The sequence below is a fragment of the Anopheles nili genome, chromosome 3, assembly GCF_943737925.1.
Source record: "Anopheles nili chromosome 3, idAnoNiliSN_F5_01, whole genome shotgun sequence".
In the NCBI taxonomy this organism is placed as follows: Eukaryota; Metazoa; Arthropoda; class Insecta; order Diptera; family Culicidae; genus Anopheles; species Anopheles nili.
The window spans coordinates 47,197,365-47,215,986 of record NC_071292.1 but is presented as its reverse complement, the minus strand read 5'-3'; the positions used below and the strand labels follow the sequence as shown (position 1 = coordinate 47,215,986).

Here is an 18,622-nt window from a genome sequence, read left to right as displayed (position 1 = left end):
GCTCCCCCAACCCCTTGTTGTTAGAGCCAATCTGATTCTCCTTTCCTTCGTGGGGAGAAAAACGGCGGCAAGCGAACAAGTTGATTATGTTGTGATGTGTTGCTTGTAAACAATCGGCCACCGAGCACGAGATCCGGATGGCACTGCCACAGCACGGGTGCCAACGATTTTCCACCCACAAGAAGGGGGGGGGGGTGGCGTGATCGGCGGCTCTCTCTTCTTTTTTTCGGAGGATTTTTTATTCGGCCCAGCGGTTCTTAAATCATGCAAACAAATGATCCATCATCGGTTTTTATTGCAACCGAAATCCGACCGAGACAAGGGACACTGGGGGGGGATGTGGATGGGAGGGAGGAGGGGAGGGGTGTGTGTGGGTGTGGGTGAGAAAGAAAGGAAAAACTTTTCTGTTCGATGCCGCCTCTCAGATTTATCCAATCAATCGCCAGACAATTTGACGCCATGCATTTCGTGTGATGCATTTTCCTCGCTGCTCTATTTACGGCGTTAGAAAACCTTTATCCCGTGAGTGAAATGAAAATTTTGCTACTCCTTTAAAACGAATCTCAGCTTTTGTTCAACTTCACGAGGTTAAGAAAATACTAGCTTTGTGTCCAAAGTAATTGAAAATTCCCCCACATTTTAGCTCGAAAGCATGGACAAACAATCGCGTTCGGAAAATCCATCCACACATCGACATCGCGCTTTCCCTACGGACCGTTGCGCGAGGAAAAGAGCACAATTTTTCACCATTACGTGGAAGCTAAACAATAGCGTGATGGAGGAAGAACAAAAAATACCTCAAATCAATGAGCAACTATTTTCCCATCTTCACCTTCAACTACAAAGCTCCGAATCGATGAAGCTGGGCGGAAAAGCCGATGGAATTGAGGGAAACGATGGTGGGGTAAAAAAAAACCCCAGACCGAATGCAGACGCGCGATCCGCACACAGCTGTCGGAAATATCGATCAAGCAAAGCAGACAGCGGGTTTCGATATTACATCAAATGACCAAAACGGCGTAGCGCGCCGTTTTTCTCCATGGCAACACAGCCACATCAAAGGGTGCTTTGGGCGAGCGAGACGGTGCGAGCACACAAAAAAATACACACACACAGCCATGAGAAGATTACAGCATGTGCGCGCCCAGCCACACGATCGTGTGCGCTGTTGGTGGAGGAAAATCACGAACGTGTATTAATTTCTCAAAGGCGAAGAAAATGCATTGTTGACATTTGCACGATCCGTGTGTTCGTTTTCCTTGGGGGCCTTGCGGGGGCGGGATTTCTAGTGAACAAATAAAATCGATAGCAACTCCCGACCGTAGCAGCGACTGGTGGTTAGTTTGGTTTGGGCGGAGATTTAGAAAAGCAAAATAGTTTAAATAATATACGCCCGTTCGCACCAGAGCCAACGCCATTAAACTGTGAAAAGCAACTATCGATCCAGCGCTCAAGTGTTCCGCTCGTTCCAGGGGTTTTAGCAAACACCCTACGCGCGATTGTGGCCTTAAACAACGTCCTGCCGTGGAATGTCCTGGCACCAGCGCGTGCATCGTTAGACCTTGATTGAGCCCGCAACAGACTCACGGAATCGACAGCGACATATAAATCCGTCCATCTCAACCCGTTCGCACCTGGGGGCGATGCATCGTCGATCGTCGATTGGCACCGCGCGTGCATGGCGAAAATCAGGACGTACAAGGTAATCGACAAAGGCAGCTCTCGAACACCACGCGGCGCGGCTGGCGTAGAGCTGCCGATATACCTCCCGTGGTTTCGATCCCGATCGAGAGCGTGCGATCGCGCTCGTGCGAATGGGTTTTCAAGCCTCCCGGATCGATTCCAGATCGCTTATGCGCCTGTTAAACCTTGCTGTGTTGTGCTGTTTTGACTTGATTGTAGCGCCCCGGACACGCCTGAGAAGAGAAACTTTGGAACCGAAGCCAGCGAGAGTCTGGCAGGCTGGAATGCAGCGCTGCTGTCCGGTCTCCAATTATTCAACATAAACTTTTATTAATCATTCGCGACGACAACACGAACCGCGGGCACATGGTGGGGGAGGCGGGGGCTTGTTTCCTCGCCTCTCTGCCAACCAACTCAAGCAACCCGATCGGAGCATGTATTAGTCCTCCGGCGCCGAGACTCGTAGCAAACGAGAGCCCGTCCAGGGCGAAGAAATGGCTCCGGAATCGATGATCCTAGGGCGAAGAATCAATTCCATAGTGCGAACACGCGGCGAGAGATCTTGATTTCAGGCTGCTTGAAAGAAAGCAGATGGAGGGAGGTGGAAAAAAAGGAGCCACACCAACCGAAAGGGCAACTGGCGCGGATTGGAAAGATTGATATATTGATTTCGGATCAATTTGACAGCGAGAAAATTGCGTTCCTTTTTTATTGCGCCCTGGCGATTGTTGTTTTGGATGCCCCTCGTTTCGAGGGGGTGAGTGTGTGCCGACCAAAAGGGGGTGGTGTGCGATCATCCTTTTCGATTTGAATCGTGCACACCCTCTCTCTCTCTCTCTCTTCCACTCTAACCCTCACCCACGCCCCTCGGGAGCGTCCCTTGGAATGAAGGAAAATTATGTGCGCCTCAGCAGTGCGACCATCGACGGTCGCGCGCTGCTAATGATTTCATGATTTTCGTTGGTGGCGGCTACCTTCGAGTTGTTGGAAGCAGTTGGCTGGTATTGGGGTGGCACACGATTCCGATCTCGAACCCCTTTCGAGATGCTAAACATCTATGAGTGATGCCTGTGCCTTTTTCTCCCCGCTATTTGCGTTCGTCGCTCGACGAAGACGTCGGCAGCCACTTTGGTTTTTGTGGGCAGATATAGGATGGACACAGCACAGCACGGGTTTACCGATTCTTGGGAGGGTTTGGGACCTAAAAAAGGGGGCCGCCTCACGAGGACGCTGGCCCTTTCCCTCGTGGTCCCGGGGGCGTTCGTACAATAACAGTGTAAATTACGATTATCTCGTACGAGCTTCTAATTTGACTTTGATTAATCGTTCGATAGCCGCTTGGTGATGGGCCGCTTTTCCCGGAGGCTTGGAAATTTTATCGGACGAATTCTTCACGCCTTTGCGATGCAGTCACACAATCACACGTCGTATGTTTGATGCTGCTTTTGGGCACATTTATCCCTCCAAAAGGGTAGCAATGTATGTGCTTCCAATCAACTGTCTGGATTTGCCACGCAAAAGCAATAATTGCTGATTTACATGTACACAAAATTCATGATGCTTTCATCAACTTGTACCACACCTTGTAAATTGTGGGATTGATTTGACTTCGATGATTTGCGTGATCGTGAGAAACGATTGTGATAACAACGTGTTTTTGTTTACGCCAGCCTCGATCGATATAAGCTCGGTGTGTATGTGCCCTGCCAACGGCAAAAAAAAAACATGATCGACATCCAAACATCAAACTTGATCGCGTCTGGGCGGCAGAAGATCAAAAAAAAAACATGTATCAAAAACGGTGGTGCGAACTGGTAATTCTGTGCGCGATGGTGCTAATAGAATCGAATCAAAGGCCACCGATCGGTGATGGTTTTCCATTCGGACCCGTTCGATAATTTTTATAATAAACGTTACGAAACCGTACCCGTTGGAACGCTTCAAATTCGTTCAATTTCGGTGCTAAAGTAAAGATCGGTTTGTTGGCTTTTTTTTCTCCTCTCTTCGACGCAGCCCAGCACGTTTTCAGTCACGTTGGGTCATTTACCCAACGGAAAAACCCGCGATCCGTGTCGATGATGTGCGCGACATTAAAACCTGGCTCACATTAAAATCGTGAGCGTACGCCTTTTGCCTTCCCATCTCGCGCGAAACACGCGCGGCGGCGCCAATTCGGACTGCGTCATTCATAAAATGATCGCGCAGAAAACTCAAGCAAACCATGCGGCTGGGCTGGGCTGGATTTTATGAATGTAATTCTACACCGGCCGGAGTTGCATCGTTTTTGTGCACGATGCACCCGGCTCTGGGATGCTCTCGTTTGCGAGAACTGCCGTGCACTTGCACCGCAAGGGCGGCTTCAGACCGTGCGGGATCGTTAAGTATTAAATTTAAGGTTGCGCAATTCATTTCTCCCAGGCCCTTCTGCAGGATTGCTGCGAACGCGATGAATGAAACGGTACGATGGGCGCCAATAAAATGAGGCCAACTCCTTACGACTGTGCAAGCAGTAGCACCAACACAAGCAGCAGCAACAGCAGCAGCAGAACGATGAAGAAATTGCACTCTTATGACCCCCGCGCACTAAACTCTCAATGAAAGTTTACTAATCTGTGAGTGCGATTTACAATTGCACTCTGGTGCACACTCTCGCTTGCTATTTCCAGCATGCAGCATGGAGATGCTTTCCCAAGGACCGCTTTTTCCACGATCGTAAACGAAGCGAAGGCACACACAATGGCGTGGCAAAAGTGAAATGCAAACTACATTTTACGGCCCGATAAATCACGGGGTTCGCGCACACATTAATGCCACCAATTAATTCGGTTTAGTTGAAATTTTCAACCAACCCACTGGCCGCCCTTATTTGTGTAAACTATTCCAGATGAAGCCGGTGTGCCGCAATAGCATCTCGTGGAGGGCGAGAAGTTTGTGAAAAGCGTAACGTGCAAAATACGTACAATAAAATAACTCGCTGAAGGAGGAATAAAAAAAAGCCAACCGATCATGGTGTACATAATTGACAGCAAAAAAGAAGCACCGTGAAAGGGGGAATGAATTTAATAACAGGAATAATTGCTGCCAGTGTTTCCGTCACTCACGGAATGATTAATGGAACTCCCAGGCGAGGGATATAAATACAGCCCAAAAAAAACGTTGCCTTATAGAAGCCTTATAAACTTCCCTAATTCAAAGGTACAATGTTGGCCTGAGCTGAGCTGAATGCGAGCGTTTATGCGTCCGTACGGTGCGGAAATGATACAATTTCAATTATCGCCCGATTATAGCGGTGGAATTCCAGAGCCCACGTCCGTTTTCTCGGAAGCCAGGGACTCCGAGAATCCATTTCGATGGTGCCGATATGAGTCAGCATCAAGCGACGACCTGGCTTGTCATTCGCACACGTTGAGGGGAAAACGATAAGGAAAATTCGACCCTGGCACTTACCTCGCTTTTGCATGAACAGGAACAGATCGTCCAGAAATTCCTTCCGCTTCGGGTCATCGTTGATTTCGTACAGCTGCGAAGGAGAAGCAAGAAAAAGAAGCAAAAAAATGTTAGGTAAAAATGTGGCAATGTGAGTGTGCGCAAACACGCGCCCAAACAAAAAAAAAGCTGGCAGCGATTTCCAGAGCGTGTTGGTTGGTGTTTTTGAAATGTTGGCGCGCTTATCGTGATGTCCGGTGCGCGAGTAATTAGTTCATAATTTAAGAGTCAAAATCAATTTGACTCGCAACGGCGGCACACCATTTGCCTAATGCCCACGGTCGAGGTCGGTGTCCGGGACGGTGCAACAATGCACCGATGCACCGATGCACTCCTGAACGCCCATTACAGGCTATCGCCAATCGAATGGCTTTCGGATCGAGCCGGCAGGTAGAGGAAATGCGCCACAGAACAAAGCAATAGAGTGAGAGAGAGAGAGAGAGCGAGAGAAACATAATTGTGTATCGTGATTCATCGACCTGGGCGCAGAAAGCCCAGTTCAATAACATACTTAATTGTTTCTACGCATTCGAGGTGGATTCTTCGTTGCAATTGTAAGCTAGAAGAGTGCCTTGAAGGTTTGAGAAAGCGCTGCTCTTTTTTGTTTCTTCGTTTCACTAGAAAATTGCTACCAGTGGAAAGAGATAAGGAAAGAGACCTCCGGTAGCGCTGTATGCGTGCACGCGCGTACAAACGTATCAACATTAATTACAATTGGCATCAGCATTAAACTTATTTAAATTGATTGCGTGCTACTTGAAATTATTTTTATTAGCGTATACGAGCAATAGCACAAAGCTTCGGTTCTTTTCGCACTCTTTTTTTTGTTTTGTTTTGTTTTTATTTACCCCTCCAAGAACTCGGTGGGGTGAGCTAGTTGGAGGTTCAATTGCAGCCTAACTGAAGCTCGGTGCGTCGGTAAGTTTTTATTTCTCTCTCTTTAGCGATTGGACGACTGGAAGGGTTTTTTTTTGCTGCAGTTTTTCTACTTCACACACGGTGGGTGGCTCGTAATTATGTGCCAGACAATGGCACTATACGCTTGGAGGGTGGTTTGCCATAACTACTAATGCAACTAGCAAAAGAACGCAATAAAGAGTGGATTTAAAGGAGCTCTTTGAAAGCTTTACTGGTTCGATGGAGAGTTTGGGAAATAAAAAAAAGGTAACTTGCAGGCAATCCGCTCCATTTTCATAAGCTCTCGCTCAACGGCTTTTACATAAGCCAACCGAGGCTCGTTCAGGTGCACCGGAAACGGGATTGGTGGTCCATTTTCTTACCCCCAGCCCCACTAATCGAACCAAATCAACTCGTTCGCAGTGTGCCCGGAATAACGGAGAAGCTGAGAAGCGAAGGAAGCGAGTCTTTGCCGTTAATTGTCACCGCGTAAGGCTAGCCAAAGCGGTGTCGGTGGTGCCATTATGCATCGGTGCAGTTTCCACGGTCACCGGGTGCATCGGCAAATGGAACTTCACTTTGCCACCGGTTTTTGTTTCTGCGCGCGTTTCACCTCCTCGCTCAATGATGCCAATTGCGTCGATTGCGTGTGAAAATGAAGGTCATCGTGTCGGAACCGTTACGCCAGCGCGCCCGAAATGGCTCCACAGAAAAACACACACACTTCCGCTTGCTGGTGCGCGAATAGGCAGAAGGTGCCATTTGAAGGGAAAAAGGACAGGGAAATTGAACTAACCCGCACTGGCTCAGGGTAAGAGAAAACCCGAGACGAGAGCCGTTAAGAATGGTGCTACTAATTGTAACACAACCGAGAAGTGGTACAATTACACATGGCTTCGACATCGATGTAATCGACGCAGATGTAAATGGACGGTAAACGATGAAGTGAGAGTATGCAGGAAATGCACTCGTCCAAATTGTAGGATAAATATACTACAATGTAATAATACATCTTTTAGTAAAAAGGGCATAACGGACGTTCGATCTCTTAATTTTGCAAAAGCTGCCCGGAAATGTGTCACCAAAACGCTGCTAAAACTCCACTCTCGCACGTATAAAGCTGCTCTTCCATGAACACCCAATCAACTCGATTAGGTCACGTGATTCGAAGCACTTTTCTGATGCGAACGAAATCTCGCTTTCCTGCAGATCCTTCATCGGAGAGTAATCGGACGCAAAACATCAAGATCCGCAAGATTAGGCAACGAAGTTGCATTCAAAATCCTTCAGCTGGATGGATCGTCGTCACGCGAGCCCGTTTCTAAGCGCATGATTGCCCCCAAAATCGCTCCACATGATCGACAGTGGATCGATGATCGTGTGCACGCGTTAGGCGAGCCCAAAATTTGCACCCGTATAATGGATTTGCGGGCCCCATGGTGGTACATTTTCGTGTCGTTCCTGTCAAAAAGGGGAATTATTTGCACCTGAGCGGTGGAAAACCCATGACCGGGCGTCTTGAACAGCAGAGAGAACGTGAACACTGCGAATGTTTATCGGCTGCCAAGTGCCAACTTCGTGGCTTCCGTTGAGCAAACGTCGACAAAAGCCTGGTGCTACCACGCCCTTGGGGCAATATATTGGCTTTATCTTCACCACGAGCTTTGCAGCCGAAAAAAGTGCACCCATTTTCTGCCCTGATAAAAGCAAAAACAAACGATCGACCGAACGATAGCCGAACGAGCAGAGTGATGTGATGAATTCAGTGGAGAAAACGAAACTCTAAGGAGAATAATTGCAATGTGAAGTGGTACGGGGCGAACAAAAAAAAATCGTGCAAGCAATTTTACATGCTTTGCATACGACTTTCATGTACATATGTGTTTGGTGGCGGTTGCGCTGTCCGGGATGATTTTCAACGGGTGCATGTTAATGCAAAAATGCAAACAACCCTGTCGTAACACCCCGGGACGGCTGACGTCGTCGTCCTGACACAACGTCACTGACAGCTGTAATTCGAGTAGCTGACAGCTGACGGGGCTCGTTCGGTTGGATAGATCGAGCAAACTGGAGAGAATCGCAAGGACAAACGATCGATATATCAGGGATAGGGATTTGAGGTAGCAAAAGCCAAATTTTCAGGTGCCTGTTTTAAAGCAGCGAAAGCAAACGGTACTCGATGGCTTAGAAAGGGATTTTTGCTGTTGACATTTTGATAATTTTTTATAACGTGCCATTTGGTGTTGCAACAGCTCAATGGAGAGCAATTAAGAGACCAGGGTACAGGGACAATAAATCACGATTCCGTAGTTGAAAATGGAGCCCGCCTTCAATCTAAATGTCGCAAGAAATCATAAAACTTTCCCGTCTAGAAACAATAGAGTTTTCAGCGAAGGCAGAAGCGAACTCCTTCGCTAACAGACCTCCATTGCCCGTACCACTCACATCATACATTGAGTCTAACCGCAGGCCGAATTTTCACATCGTAAAACAGTGCGCGGGCGACATTTTGCAAAACCGGGTTGCCCTCGAGGTGTAATGAGTAATTTTCGCGGTTTTAAGCCACCCGTCTGGGATGTGCCGTGAGAAACGCGTCTGAACGTTTTTCCCCTCAGTCCAGCCAGCTCGCTTTGAATGGGCCACATTCAAATCGATAGTCGAAGGTAGGCAAGCCCTGCTGCTGGCTCGTATGCATATGAGCCACGCTGAAAAGTAACATCTCCACCGCGAGTTGCCATTGCCAAATGGGCCGACGACGATGACCTACTTGTACGTGGGCTTAGGCGCGGGTTCGCTTTATCAAACGGCACCGTCATCCGAACGAAGGGTTTGGAAAATAAAATGACATTAAAAAAAAACCGCAAAAGCACATAATTTTTAACACTTTCATTTTTTTTACGACAATGCTTTCGATTGTTCCCTCGCAGAGGTGTCGTGTTTTGTGTGGCGTTTCCGGCATAAGCATGAGCGTTTGGTTGGAAACCTGTGCCCGTGAGATGATTAGACGGATGTGAGCCGCAAAGAGCCGTTTAAGAGTCAGTGGAAACTCCGGGCATGATTGATACTTGCGTCCCCCGGATGTACGATTGCGTGATTATCGTTAAATAGGATATTGAAGTGCGCTGTTAGATGAAGTGTAATATCTGTCGAAAGGAATGCTCAACGACCAATCATTGCGCAACACTATACCATAAAGTTGTCTGATTGCTTGTAAATGATTCCAAACTGCATTAAGAGAGCCGTTAATAAGATGAGTTTTGCAGTTTTGCGTTAAAAAGATGTTATTTCACGGATTTTAATTCATTGAAAAGCATAATGCACACCAGGAATTAAAGATAATTGTTCAAATAATCAAGCAATTGTACGATTTTATACCGATAGTACGTAGATTGGTTTTATTACATTGGACATATACCTCAGTTAAATAGAACGATGATGAATTTTCAGAGACATCCAATCATTGAGCTGCTGCTAATGCTTATACAACAAACGCGAGCGTCTCAATTATGCGATCAAACAGTCAAAACGCCACTTCCTGCTCGACAACGGGTACAACAATTCCGTACGACATGTAATGGAAATCGATTACCTTCTGTTGCCCACCGGAACCATACACGCCATCGCGGCGCCAAATCGCGGCAGGAAGGATCGTTACCATTTGTCATCGAACACCACGCGAACCCCGCACACGCACGATTGTTGAGCCACATTCCAAACGCCAACGAACGGTCCTCTTTTTGCCGGACCACAAGAAGCCATGTTGGGGGTTTGATTGATGGATATCTTGAACGAAATCGTACGAGTAAAAGACGGCACCAAAGACCCACACACATGTGTGTGCATCTCAGGGCGGAAAGAGGATGCGCCTCGGTTTTTAGCACCTCCGAATGATGTCGTCGCATCTTCGTGCATTGAAAACGCGGCCGTTTTGGGGAGTCTGGTGGATATATTTGGAACCTGATGGTGAGAGCTAACGGTAGTTGTTCTTGTCAGAGATGCTCGTCTGACCCGTTGGTGCCGCACACTCCGAGCAAACCCTGTGTCTCCTCTCGGGCGCGTGTGTATTGTTCGAGGGGAGACTTTAAGAAAAATCTCCAGAAAAAAAAACATCCCCTTCTCAACGAAGGCGGCGCGCATGATCGCAACCCCACACGTGCTCGCAGGAAATCGCAAAAGGCATCACCGCCGTAGATCGTAGCGCATCATTAACTAGATCAAATCACTATTTTCATCGTCAATTAGAAGCGTTCCGTGACGGACGCCAGAGACCGGGGCTCGGGCCCTTCTAATGGCGCGCCTGCCAAAAGGGGCACGGAAAAATAATCAATCATTTAATTTTCGATCGCCCCAAACGATCTACGGCGAGGAGCGCTAGATCGAGAGATCGCCAGGTCGTTACCGGCGGGGTTGTGTTTCCGCAGCACGAAAAATTAATTTGTATTAATACTATTTATGATTTTAATGCCTATAACGAGATCATTTACGCTGCGTACATCAATCGCGTACGCTTCACGCCGTTTCGTTCCCGTGTTTTAAGGGTTGCTGCGAGTGCATGAAGCACTCACACAAAGAAAACCTAACCCCCCACCGCATCAGGGATGACGGGTTGAAGGGAAAACTTTTCCACCCAATTAAACGATCCGCCAACGATGGCCGGACTGCGATCTCCCCCCTAGTCTCGGAAGAAACGGGGAATAAAATAGAAAGATACTTGGGTCAATTTTTCTTCTCTAACGATTATCATCAAAGCGCGCCATTATTATGCTCATCTTCGGTGGGGATCGTTTTAGAGCGGCGATCGACGGTGGTTCAGCAGCGGCGGCAGCAGCCTCTCAGCAGCAGAAGCACCCTTTCGGGTTCGCTGCTCGCTGGCAGCGACCTGAAAGTGACCCGGCTGGAGATCGTGTAGTGGAATAATATACGCAATCAATCATCGCTCCACGAATAGGCAAAATGGGCAACCGGGGATGGAAGGCGCGCGACCGAAAGGGAGGGTGGAAACAAATCAACTACACGCGGAACGAGCCATCGATCGTTGATTCGCGAAGATCGCCGTGGGATGCGATGGACGTGTGCGATGATTGCGGACGACTTGCGACTTGGTGGGGTGATATCGTTTATGGAATAAGTGCGCCAAATTGCATCGGCAATTACGGGGAACATGCAACGCGATGGGGACACGACCGTGTGGACGTGGTGCTGCTGGGGGGTGCTGATTTTAATTGTAAAATTACTCCGCTAAATGCAATTAATAACGGAGATGGGAAGGCGTTCTCTGGTGTCTGTATCGCGACTGGACAGGACACTAATTGGGGCTCCATTCTCGACCGGACGTCGCGATTTGTTGGACGAAGATGCGTTCATAAATTACGTCCCCTCTGGTGTCGGTTGTATCGGGTCTAATACTGTTTTCCATCAACGTTTAGGGGGTTGTTTGCAGCCTGAATGTGGCGTTAAATTGTGCCACTCATTTTGATTGTCGTGGAGCTTTGTCTAGGATAGCTCTATTCAAAACTGTAATGATTTATCGATCAGTCTTGATCTGCTTCCGTTTGATCCAAAGTAATCATTGTTTAAAAGTGCTACTTTTGGAGCCGTCTATACTCTTAAGTGTCTTAAAAGCCAGAGGCTCAAGATTGGAAAAACGTATAAATTCATTCAGTACAATTTTACCGCTTGAGCATTGTATACTTTTATCAATCAAAATGCTTCAGACAGTGGTCAAGAATATCGTGCCAAATGAGCAACGAAAACTAATTAAATAACGGTTGCACGTTTCTTCCTTCGAGCACCGTGCCCAACATCGAAGCATCGAGTTGTGCCCTCGATGAAATCATGCATGCCCTACACAACCGATACATCATTCGCAATTCTTCACTCATAAACAAAAGAAACTCCGCTCTCGGCGGCAGAAGTAGCCACGGCACGGCCAGCTGAAATTCTTTTACCAACCCAGCACTGAAACCAAGAGGTTTTTACGAGGCTTCCTTCCCATCATCGGTATCGTGTTCCTTCCGCTAAACACGATTTTGCGGCAGCTGAACGTACCAACAGCGGCGCAGTAAACGCGGAGAGGCCGAAGTAAATGTATGAAGCAACAAAAACAACAAAAAAGTGAACAATTTGAACCGTATCCCTGCGCGGGCCCGGACGGATATAAATGTTCAAACATAGATTGATTTGAATTTGACACGCCTCTCACTCGTATCGGCGGCTGTTGCCGGCCGTGGTTGCGCGTATAAAATGTTTAATAAATTTATTGCTTTACTTTCATCGTTGGCTCTTCCATCGTAGCCATCGTCACGAGCCGTAAGACGAACAAGCGTCTTGTCTTCGCAAGCATGGCATCGTGCGTGCATTGTAAAAGCACCAGTCTTTGCTTGCATGGACGCCGTCTAGTCCTTTCGTTCCTCTTTTCTTGCAGCTAAACGGCCTCATGGTGGCTTATTAATTTTTGCATCAAATCAAAATGGGAAAAGACCCGTGAGATTGTTCATGTGAGCATGACGTGATAGAGTTAAGCATAAAAATGTAACCATATTCTCTTTAAAATACCGGACACCAACATTGCTGACGCTAAATGGTATGTCCTAGCATTATAAATTTGCAACATAAACCTTTAAAAAATTTCACTTTCGTATACTTTACTCACAGCTCCGATGTAAATTGTACAAAATTCTAATTTCCATACCCAAATGGTTATTGCTTACCTAAAATGAAAAGAAAACATAAAACAATCATTAAAATACACCTCTTAAAAGCCTTTTGTCAATTAATTACGCACAACTAAAGATAATAACCAAATGTTCTTCCTGCCGATAAGAAAGCGTTGCCTAAATAATCATAAACTGATTATGCATCGGCTAAATTGTCCCATAACGTCCCGACTGCTTAAAATGTTGTTTACGTGCTCTGGCAGGGTGTGCCCGCTTTTACGACACCGGTTTACATTTTGCAATCGGCTTAACTCGCGCACGAAATACTCGTGCCGGTGTCGATAGCAACACATTTGATGATTGGTTCCACCGAAGGGCAGTAAAATTAATTGAATGCCTCCCGAATGCATCCCGCGATGATACACTTTTCGCACAACCTCAATCTCAATGTGAAAATTTGCTTAATCCCTCTGCCCATTGCCATTTGAGAGCCCACCACAATGTTTCGACAGCGACGACGGCGAAAAAAGGACGTTCTGATGAGTCGCGAGCGGATGAAAAAATGTTGCTGCACTTGCTCGAGCCTTCGTTAGCACGAAAAAGGGTCGTGTATCGCAGGATCAAGCACCAGACACCACGCAAATAATGCAACGCTGAGCCCCCGTGTTCTTGGAACGCCGAAAGGAATAAATTCAACAATTTTATGCTCACACGCCCGCTCGTAGGTCACCGGCAGAAGCGCATAATCCGCCCCAAGGTTGAAACCCGCTGCATTCGTCGGTGGATGTAAACGTTTTTTTTTTTTGTTTTTATTCCCGAAAACCATAAACGGCTCAACCAAAGGACAACACACACCGTTGATAGGGGAGCCGTTCCGATCCATCGCTCAGGAGGATGTTCGGTCAGTAATTTTACAGTCGTAAAAATTGCTTCATCATTCCGGGATCGTGATCGCGATCTTCGTGGCCTTGCGCTCAGTCTACCACCGCGAAGATGAGTTTGGGTTTCGCTTTTTTTGTTTAAAATTTCGTAATCCTACCCAACGCGGCCGCCCAATACAGGACACACGGGTGTTGTTTGCCTTTGGTGGTCGCCGCCTGATGGTTTTATTAGTGTCAAGCTGGGCCCGTGTTTTACAACACGTTCCGAACGAGCTTAAAGGCTCCCATCGTGGGGTATGCTTTTGATCCTTTCTCCTCTCAAAAGGAAGGAGATTTAATTTTCTCCATCAAGGATAAACGAGCGCACACACACACACACATGGGTCGTCAGTGGGCTCCTTTCAGCTTCTCGGCTAGCTGAATTCCCACACGACCCACATGGGAGGATTTACAGAATCGTTCGAGCGGAACAGACGAAGGACACCACGACCGGACGTAGAGTGGGGCCATGTTGGACCAATCAATTCACCCATCGACTGGAAAGGCGAGCGCAATCAACGGCCGCTGATGAGCGTGGCAAAGCCCTCGGAATCAGCTTGCGGGTATTTTTCGTCCTTTTTCCGCCGCATCGGGGATTAAAGGGGAACTCGAACCGTTTCCCGGGTGTTGTTGTAAACTTTTTCCACCATTTACCGAGTAATATTATTACTCGGGAGGATTAACGGATTACCGTGGCGTAATGAAGATTCATCAATTTCATTTCATCGGCGAGCGCATGTGAGGTGTGAAGCAATGTTGCGGCGTAAATTATGACGAATAATTTAAACCAAAAGCAACCGCATCCCTTTTCTCGGCTAATCCAACCAACCACACTCGAACGTGTTGTTGGCAAAACAATGTCGGCTTGATTTCTCCCAGCGGGAGGGAGATTCCCGGCGTTAATCCCGATTTGATGAGGCGATCCTTTAGCCCTAGAAGCGCGCCTCATCCATTGTCGATCCGATCAGCAACATTCGTTTCAACATCACGCCACCTTTCGGAGGGAAGCGCACCCTTTTGATCGCCGTCTAATCCCGCGTGTGTGTGTGTGAGGTGGAAAATTGAGTCGGGAAAAAAAACTCAACCAAAAGGAAAGAAATAAGACAGGAGGGGGGAAAAAGGCGATCCTAAACCCGCTCGTCCTAGCGCCGGGACAACGAAGGAGTCAATCGGGTTCCCCACGGTCCCTGAACCGATGTTTATTCAATTAACTGCTCGAATCTGTTCGCGTCTGTGCCCTTTTTCTTCTTCTTGCACGCCACCCTTTTATCGTAATTTATAGGATATTCTCACGACCATAATTAATGTGTATTTCAGTAAGCAAATTATTATGATTATGGTTCGCCTATTATGTTCATTATCTGGAAGCCAAGTGGGAAGTGGAAACTTCGCCGTGCCTATCGTCAATGAAATGACAACGCAAGGCAGGACGCGATGGCGACGTGCGACGCGAGGTGTCGGATCAGCCCTTCACCACCTCTCTTTTGACCACCATCTCTCTTTTGAAGCCCTGTCTATTTCCATTTTCTTGTGCTTTTTCGCGCCCTCTCTATCTCGCTTGCGTACAGACGACAAGCGGCGACGGGTTTATTTTTCTAGTGGACGTGATCACACAGCCGGATATCTTGACTGGACGTCGTGAGAGCAACCGAGGGGGACGACGCTGACTGTGCGATTATCTGCAGTTCTGCTTTCTCGCTCGCAGCACCGCTGCTTTGGAATGGGGCGCAGGAAGAAGTTTTTCCCCCGGATATATGCACCGTCAGGGCGGCAGGCATTCGTGCGGGAAAACATCCGAGCTCCAATTGGAAGCAGCCTTGATTAACCCTTCCGTGCGAATGTGCCAATGCGCCTGGAGCTGCTTCGTTTCCTTCGATCGCTGCTACCTTCCCCGCGGTTCGGTTGATGGGAAACTGAAGCTTAGGTTTGAGAGCCCACGTCTAGTCGTTGCCTCGTCACTTCTGAGCCACGAGGCTGGCTGAGAAGCCGTTCTCAGGCGAACGAATGAACGAGTGGCATGAATGAAGCCAAATTAGTGCGATTTTTGGATCGTTTTGGGAAGCTATCGTTTTGAAATTTATCCATCACGCTCATCACCATCGGGTGGCTTGTTTGATTTGATTGGAAAATTATCGTTTGCGGCATGATGCAAGGTAGCATACCAAAAACCCCACGTTTTACCGCATTTAATTGATGACATTTAGCTTTAAAAAACACTTTCCTTTCGTGAGTAAAAATAGCTCAACAAACTTAAGCAACATGCAACGGATTATCGCGCATTCAGTGGCATTTTGCCCTAAATTTAAAAGCTCCTGGGTTCCATAACGGGATCTTTATTCCAAATCATTCCCAGCATTTACAGGCCCTTTTCAAGACACTCGAGAAAGCGTTAAACTTCCTGCACGCCTCAAAATTCGGTCTCGTCAGCATCCCCCAAAGCCAGCTGTTCATTCATAAACGAGCTCTCCACACCGATGCATGGGCGGAAAAACGCCACCCAAAACCCGTAAGTCGCTAACAACCTGACGAAAAGCGCTATGCATCCCGTCTCCCAGTGGTCCCCGTTTCTGCATCTTCGTTCAACACCCCAAGAAGCACCCACTTGACACTCGAACGATCCACGCGCCCATCCGGTCGTCTAGAACACCGAGCGCCGAGAGACGAGAAAACGATCGAAGTGCCCGGAAAAGTATGTCCAGGATCATGCTGCACACGGTGGTTATGCTCATGCTCGAGGTGCGTCTCGAGAGATGATCACTTGAAATTATACGCCGCCATCGCGAGAATCGCCTTCCCGAATTGATGCCCACCTTCAGAAGGATGGTTTTTATATCGCACCCTACAAAAAACACCAAACAGCCCTTCCGAATTCGGCAGCTTCGAACGGGATATCGTCTCTCCTTAGGGACGTGCGTTCAACCACTCGATTGGCCTACGTCAAGATCGGGCATGATCGGGCGAAAGATCAGCGTTTGCGCGGCCTACGCGCGTGCTCCCTGACCGTGAGTTGGCGTTTTCTTTTTGTGTTTTGGCTCCAACTTTTAGGGCGGCGTCTCGAGTACACCCCACACAAGAACATGCGTACTTCAAAGACTGGGAGATTAATTTATCGGAGCCTATAAAGCCGATCGAAATCGTACGCGAGCCGTGAGCCTGCACTCAAGAGGTGAATAGGCTACCTTCGGGAGCTAGCTAAAGTTGGAGTAGGACGAACGGTCCGTTACTTCATCCGGCCCTTGAAGGATGGGGCGTGTGCTTCTAGATAAACAGCTCAAAGATGTGGCCACGCGCGAAACCAACCCCTGGATGATGATCTCGCAGCCTATCGCTGGATGGGTTGATGCCCATAAATCGACGCCGATTGCAATCGAACGCTTGAGCAGGGTCCACTCGATTGGCCCCCAAAACATTGTCTTAGATGATGGCCCTCGAATTGGGAAGCTAGAGTCTTGGCCCGATCGATGTGGGGGCGCGCCTCAAGGGCCACGGACGCACCACTCGCAATCAAAATTGCAAATTAAGACCCACTCCCGCCGCTCGCTTGGCGAGGTTCGCCAAAGCCTCCAACGAAGCGCTGGCCGTGGGAAATAAAAACACCCCAAACAGGCACGCGAGCTCTTTCCGCGAGCAAATGAACTTTATGCGCTGCGTGTCCATCATGTCCGCCCTTTTGCGCGAGCCCTAGACAACCTTTGAAGTTGTGAATTTCCTCCCCATCGAGTTCTCTCTCTCTCTCTCTTTTTTTGCTTCGTTTTCGTGATTAATATATCGCCCCGTTCTATCGAAGGACGACGCCACGGTCGCTGGGAGAGGGTTTGTCCATGCGCGGACACGCTGATCGATGTCCTTAATTACACCGAAGCCCTTTTCCTTGCGCTCGTATTCCCTCCTTTTCGTCCAAGTGCGAGCGCGCGCGTCATACTGTAATCAAAATTCTTGCCAGCTCTCGCGTTCTGTGGCGCTTCGGTGAGTTACCGGTCCACATGCCGCCTCGATGCCCTTCATTTCGTTTTGTGTAGCACCTCCACGGAGTCGAAGGGCCGGCGGGAGACTACGCACCATTTCATTCTCTGTAATTATTCTACAATTAATCAAAATCCAAGCCCCACAAGCTGCACATTGCAGCGAGCTGCGGTGTGGTGGGCTGGATTTCATCAACGAATGAAAACGCGAGAATAAAATGCTAGGGAAAAAAATATATAAATTTACACCGCCCGACATAAAACAGACGACGAACCCGCTCTTAAGCTCCACAACCGATGCTTCGGTCCGAGAGTGTACGAGTTCTTAATCATTCCAGTACGCTCATGTCGGTTTCGTTTCATTCCAGTGGTTCAATCGACGGACAACGCCTTCCAAGTGGTGGTTTATGAGGCAAGTGGCTTAACTTTTCCTTTTTTTCTTTATCTTGCACGATTAATTAACCTCACCGATCGGTCAGAAGTTGGGTGTATCCTTCGGACTTCAAAGTCGCTTACGGGACGGTAATTTACATTTATATCAAATGTGCATTTGAAAGACGCAAAATACGCTTCAACAAATGACCTTTTATCATCTTGATTTCATCAACCAAAAGTTCCTGTATTTGCTTTGCTGTTAAACGCAACAAACCAACGCGATGAATCACAGCGCAAATTATGCTGCGCAGAATAAACATTTATTTCCACTCGTTTCCTACCAATGAATGGGGAATTGTAGAAAAAGGCGCACGGAAGAAGGGAGACAAAAAAAACAATGCCCCTTCATTAAAATCAGCGCCCGTGAGATCGATCCGCAAGATCCTCGCCCGATCCCAATGCTAGATGATCGAACACCACAGCACTGCTGACATTTACTACGCTATTTCCAACCACCTGAAAAGGTTCTCAACAGGCACCTGACCGATCGGTCGCGGCTGGAAGGTACGTACGTACGTTTTTTTTTTCTTCTCCCCCTTCGTTTTGTTTTATTTTTAAAGAGCCGAGGAAAAAGAGTCCTTCA

The 18,622-nt window shown here is 47.9% G+C and overlaps 1 protein-coding gene across 1 annotated transcript in view; it reads right to left on the bottom strand.

Moving 5' to 3' along the window:
- The window catches only part of LOC128724459 (protein dead ringer), an 89,867-nt gene that overhangs the window by 26,953 nt on the left and 44,292 nt on the right, over positions 1–18,622 (bottom strand). Inside the window, exon 5 of the mRNA XM_053818183.1 lies at positions 5,131–5,203. Within this exon, the coding sequence (XP_053674158.1) occupies positions 5,131–5,203 (73 nt within the window). The remainder of the gene's footprint in view (positions 1–5,130; positions 5,204–18,622) is intronic.